The sequence below is a fragment of the Plectropomus leopardus genome, chromosome 16 (assembly GCF_008729295.1).
Source record: "Plectropomus leopardus isolate mb chromosome 16, YSFRI_Pleo_2.0, whole genome shotgun sequence".
Taxonomy (NCBI): domain Eukaryota; kingdom Metazoa; phylum Chordata; class Actinopteri; order Perciformes; family Serranidae; genus Plectropomus; species Plectropomus leopardus.
The window spans coordinates 29,958,334-29,964,306 of NC_056478.1; the positions used below are offsets into that span (position 1 = coordinate 29,958,334).

At 42.2% G+C, this 5,973-nt stretch overlaps 1 protein-coding gene across 2 annotated transcripts; it reads left to right on the forward strand.

The window, feature by feature from the left end:
- Nucleotides 1-521: 521 nt before the first annotated feature.
- On the forward strand, nucleotides 522-5,663 carry LOC121955621 (mRNA decay activator protein ZFP36L1-like). Of its 2 annotated transcripts, XM_042503654.1 has the most exons (3): nucleotides 522-734; nucleotides 3,667-4,705; nucleotides 4,779-5,663. In XM_042503654.1, the coding sequence occupies exons 1-2, from the start codon at nucleotides 681-683 to the stop codon at nucleotides 4,666-4,668; spliced, it is 1,056 nt and encodes a 351-aa protein (XP_042359588.1). In that variant the 5' UTR covers nucleotides 522-680; the 3' UTR covers nucleotides 4,669-4,705; nucleotides 4,779-5,663. The 2 variants fall into 2 exon arrangements, with proteins under 2 accessions (XP_042359588.1, XP_042359587.1); XM_042503653.1 differs by having other exon boundaries at nucleotides 3,667-5,663.
- The last annotated feature ends 310 nt before the right edge of the window (nucleotides 5,664-5,973 follow it).

Sequence of the window (5,973 nt, forward strand, 5' to 3'; positions counted from 1 at the left end):
TCAGTCACATCAGTTTTCTTGTGCTGCCTTCACAAGCAACTAAGCAAGAAATGTCCTTAAAATTTGAAAAAAAAAGTAAAAGGTGAGGAAAAAATTGCCTAAAAATTAGCTGACAGGGATTAATAGATATTCTAAAACACATAGGAAAAACATGTCCAGAAAATATATCTTCTGTGTTTAAAATAATGCTTCAGAAAAAAAACCTTACTGTTTTGTTTTGCTTTTTGATATTTCTTTCTTTTTCTCATATTTTCAAGTAATTTTCTTGTAATTTTTAGCTAATTTCTTGCTTATTTTTGGACACTTCTTGTTAAATTGCTCATTGCATTTTACCCATGAAAGAAATAACGTCAAGTGGCTCAGTTTTCAAAAGGTTAGTCACAGACTTCCTTATAATACATCCATGATAAAAAACAGACAGCTTATATTTATTTTACGTGTTTGTCCAGCAGAGGCGCTGTCCTCTGTGTCCTCTCTGTCTCTGTCCCTCCAGATCCACGGTCTGCGGCGGCGTGTCAGCCGGAAGCCCGCCCCTCGAGCAGCCATGGCCACCGCCTGCTGAAAAAGAAGTGCGCAGCTCCGCAGCACGGCAGAGGGGGCTCTCCACGGGGCGGAAAACCACATAACCTGGACTTCCATACCCAACCGCTGGCTCTTATTGCCATTCTTCACCACCAAACATGACAGCGACTATTATTTCACCTTTCTTCGAGTACAGAGAAGCGTCCAACAAGGTACACGACGCGTTTCTGTGCGGAAACGCCGACTAAGTTTTTATTTTCTGTTGAAAACATGCTAACATTAGCCTAGCTACTTTTGGTAAGTTAGATGTTAGCTTTGAGGGCAGAAACTGGCATCACTAACATGATTGTTAACTAGTTACGGGACATACATATCTGTCTCGTCAACGTTAAACATCATTCTTTTTTTGTTTTAATTAGTTAACTTTGCACTCATGTCGTTTAGAAATAAGTTTTTCGCTAACTTTGTCGGCGCGAAGTAGCATGGAGTTGGTTGTAAGGTAATAACACTGTAACGCACACTGACTAACAGGTAGCCAGTGTTTAATGTAAACTTTTATTGACACAAAAAAGTTAACATTAAAAGTGAAAGCCCAGCAAGTTTGCGTGTGTGTGTGTGTGTGTGTGTGTGTGTGTGTGCGCGTGTGCGTGCGCGCGCCCTTGTGTGTAGTTGTTAACAGCAGCACGTAACGTTAGCCATTAACCAGAGTTATTTGTTAGCTTAACTTCTTTGCCATCTAGTTAACCAGTTAAACGTCATTGTGTCATCGCGGCTATAAAGCATTTACGTTAGGTCACTAAATTGCAACAGATATTTAACACGTCAGCCACGTTAGCTGCATGTGAGAAACGTATGAGCTGTTTTCATGTCCACCTGCGTAATCGGCACGATTTTAACTCACATGCATTTACTAAACTGCTGTTATTTACTATAGAGGCCATTAGCTTGACATTCATAGCTGCTGCCTGATCTTTAGTCTGTCTGTATGTCAGTCAATGAAATGTGAACCGTTAAAGAGCTGCATAGGAATAATGTTAGGCGCATTATTATTACAACAGACCATAAGGTTGACCCAATTTGGGTAGCTGACATGCTTTGCAGATTTTTGCTTGTCTGTCTGTTTTACAAAAATTGTCACTTACACAACACATACAGTAAACATAGAATGAAATATGCACTGTTGTGGCTTCAGGGCATTGTTTTTTTCAACCTCTGTTTTTAAAGACAGCTACAGATACCTTTATGACAAGTTATAATAATATCAAGTGATTTGTTCAGTCTTAAACTACAAGACTGACACAATTCATTTGGACCTTGTCCTGTACTCTCATCAAAGGAACTGAAGAGTGAGTTACATTCAGATTCTTGTAATCAGGCTTTGATTGTCATTTAGACTTTCAGATTCTGCTGATCAATTACATTATTAAATTACAGCTTATGATTTTGAGTAAGAATTCAGAATATAATTCAGAATTCTAATGTTTGTTTGGATTGATGAGCTTGAAATGCAAGAAAAATTTCCATGTAAACAGACAGTAAAGTGTTATCACTACGTTTATACGCGTAATTTAGTGGAGCTATGGTAATAGCTCCATAAGCCCATTTAATTTGACTGATGTCCTTGTCCCAGTATACAATCACCGGGGAAGAACTGATTTATTGACGTAAGTATGTCAGACTCCATCAAGATATTCCCCCTTTTAGCTAGTTGCAGTAAACCTATATTATATAAACAGTTTCTGATAAAGAATGCATCACAGACTCCGCTGAACAGCTACAGCTGCCTCCATCAGCTGTTGTTGAAGAGGAGAAAATATTCAAATATAATAAACGATGAATCTGATTTTGACTTATTTATTTATTTATTTATTTATTCATTTATTTTTAGGTGACTAAAATATGTTTTGCTGCAGCCCTGGCTGCAGCGGGACATTGCTAAACTTCCGTGCCGGTGCCGGGACTGTACTTTATTTATCGGAGGACAGGGGTGTGAAGTTTTATTTGAAAATATATATAAAATACTACTTTTTCAAGTTGTATGTCCCAAAATTAAAAATCCCCCCTTAGTGCTTAATTTTTTTTAAATGGTTGACTCATTTCACAGCACCTTCTCCCCTAATAAGTAACGAACAGTCCCTATCCCTAACCACCGAGGGAGGCCGGTGCTGACAAACATGTTTACATGTTTTTTTAAGTCCAGTTCTAGTCGGACAAACACAATAATTCAACTCTTTAAATCACAAATATCCCTTTAATTCTCAACAGTCACTTGTTATTTGACTTTGGCTCAAAGGTGAAAAAGAAACAAACATATTCTCTATCAGTCCAAGCTGAGGTTGTCAGTTTAACCTTTATTTATGTTTGAAGCCGAAGCACTTGCTGATTCTAAAGCATCTTTGATATATTAAAAATGCATCTTTATAACATGCTGCAGGAAGTGCTCTGTCATGTTGCACACTACACACGAGTCATATGTAGCTACTTTTATTTTAATTAGCTTTCAGGAAGTAAGAGAATAAATCTCTAAGGCAAGAATTTTGTTTTCTGAAAAGCTTTTGTAATTTATTCTGTGCTGTCAAATTTTGGAATAGTTTAAAAATAGAGTTGAAGCAATGTTCAAACAGAAACCAGTTTAAAAAGATGAAAATATGATTTTCCATGAGGTACATGGGCAAAGAAGGGGACTGAGAGTCACCAGGTGTCTACAGGGATTATTGTATAATTATTTCTTTTTTACTATTTTGTAGTATTACTTCCTTTTTCTATCTCTTCCTCTTCATCTGTAAATAACTGTTAATATGTTTACACATAGTTATATATAGTTTGCAGTTCATAAATAGTTAAATATATTTTATATAGTTTAGGAACATTCAATCCATATAAAAATAGAAGCATGTCAATTATTTTTCAATAACTGATGGAGAAGGGTGGTATTTCATAAGTTTGCACTCCTTCCCACTCCTTTTTTGGAAATGTCTGTCTGTTTGTGTATGTTTATGTGTTCTTTCTTTCCCTTTTTTTCATGTTTGAAATAATTTTCAATTTCTTTTAATTCAATTCTGTTTCTTAGTGGCCCATTTTGTTTTAATCTGGAGCCAGTTCCAGTTCAAAACTAATACTGCTTTTTGACTCTTCTCTCCACAGTACAGTAAGATGTTTAACTACAGCAACAACAACAACAGTCTTGGTGGACCTCCGCTGACGTCTGTCCCATGCTCCAGTGCCAAACTCTCCCCCTGCACTCCCACTGGGTCCCTGTTGGACAGGAAAGCAGTGGGGGCCCCCTCTGCAGGAGGGCTGTTTCAGCGCCGTCACTCAATCAGCCTCCCCAATGCAAATTTCAGTCAGAACCAGTTTGTCAACAGCCTTAAAAGGGATCCCTCAGTGCTGCTGGGCAGCGGCTGCGGCAACAACAAGGAGAACCATTTCCGCGAGCGCTCCTACTCCGAGCTGGGGGATCGGCTGTGGCCCAACAGTCAGGCATGTGGAAGCGGCCAAGTCAACTCAAGCCGCTACAAGACGGAGCTGTGCCGGCCCTTTGAGGAGAACGGCACCTGTAAGTATGGTGACAAGTGCCAGTTCGCCCACGGCATGCACGAGCTGCGCAGCCTGAGCCGCCACCCCAAGTACAAGACCGAGCTGTGCCGGACCTTCCACACCATTGGCTTCTGTCCGTACGGCCCCCGCTGCCACTTCATCCACAACGCAGAGGAGCGCCGAGGGCCCCCGCCCCTCTCATCCTTCAACAAGATGGAGCGCCCAAGGCTGCAGCACAGCTTCAGCTTTGCCGGCTTCCCCAGCTCCAGCGGGCGCCAAGACAGCCCCACCTCCGTCACCCCTCCACCCATGTTCTCTACCGAGGACCTGACGGAGTGGCAGAGCAACCCGTTTCCATACTCCAACCAGGAGCTCGCCAACCTGTTCAGCCCCAGCTCTGGGCCCCCGCCTGTGTCTGAGGGTCCGGCCCCACCTTCCCCTTGCCTTTTCCAACCGATGTTAGAGAGCTCCCCAAGCCCGCCCGACTCTATGTCTGACCAGGAGGGCGAGCAGAGCAGCCCGGGCAGCCAGAGCGGCTCCGAGTCCCCGCTCCTGGACGCCTCCCGCCGCCTCCCTATCTTCAGCCGGCTCTCTGTGTCTGATGATTAACACGTCTGCATCCCCGGGCTCAGATGGGAGGAACAGCAAGGGAGGGAGAAAGGAAGATTGTGACCATTCAACTTCCCAACTCCCTCCTTCTCCTCCTCCTCCTCCTCCTCCTTTCGGCCCTGTTTACAGGAGACGCAGACACCTGTGTGGATTATTGTAGCCAGCGAGTCACTTCAGAAATCCAGATCAAGTCTCTTCCATTCTTCGGAACTAAATCCTCTCAGCCTCAGCCTGCACTGGTGCCATAGTGAAAGAATGTGAAAGTAGTTTAATAAGACGTATTCTGGGCAGTAGGAGTGTGTGTGTGTGTGTGTCTGTGTGTCTGTGTGTGTGCGCGCGTGTGCGTGCGTGCGCGTGCTCAGCACAGGGTGTCTCTGTGCTGTTGCATTATTATTATGATTGCCTGTGCCACAACCTCGACACCTCCGTGTGACAACTCAGTGTTCAATTTGGAAAGGATCAGCACCGTGAACAAAAGGAAGCAAACGGTAAAAGTGCATTGTTGTTAAATTGAGGCCAACAGTCTTCTTTCTTTTTCATTTGTAATCATGCCCAGTTGCCTGTTCCTTTGGCGTGTCATGGTGACCGTGTTTGATCGCTGACAGATAGCCTTCCTTCACTCAGCCTGGCAAGCTGGTGCTATGTGCCTTGTATTGAGCAGGTGGTCAGTTGTTATTCTCTATTTGCTCACCAGAGACTTAATCTTAAAGCATCAAGGGTTTGAATCTTTAAATCTGAAAGATTTCTGAGGTTGAAAATTGAGTTTAAGGGTCATTTCACCCAAATTACCAGAAAACGTATTCTCTCTATTACTATTACTTCTAGTGGCATGCTTGTATAGACTGAATCACAGTGTTTGATTACAATAACTTCTGGGTAGAAATCAAGGAAAATACTTATAAAAAGGAAAGGTCATGAGTCTTTTCTGGGAGGTGATAGTCCACGATTTCACAGGTTGAATTGTGGATCCCAAACTTCCGGATGATCCACTCAACTTTTGAAAGGTTATTTGATGCAATAACAGCTCTTGTAGCTCTTGCTGCATCATGAGGGAGCCAGTTCCTGCTGACAAGCACATAGCCATAGCATCACATGACCTATGAAAGTCTGAAAAATACTTCCACCAGATTAAAAAACACAAATTAACACATAGTTCTGTCCAGCAGCTGCGTTTCAGGCCCCCATTTGGTCCAAGATAGTGTTACGTCATAATGCATAAACAAATGTACATATTTAAAAACAACAGAACAGTAAGCATCATGTAATGTGTGTTTTTTTTTAACACAGCAATTTTACATCGCAGAA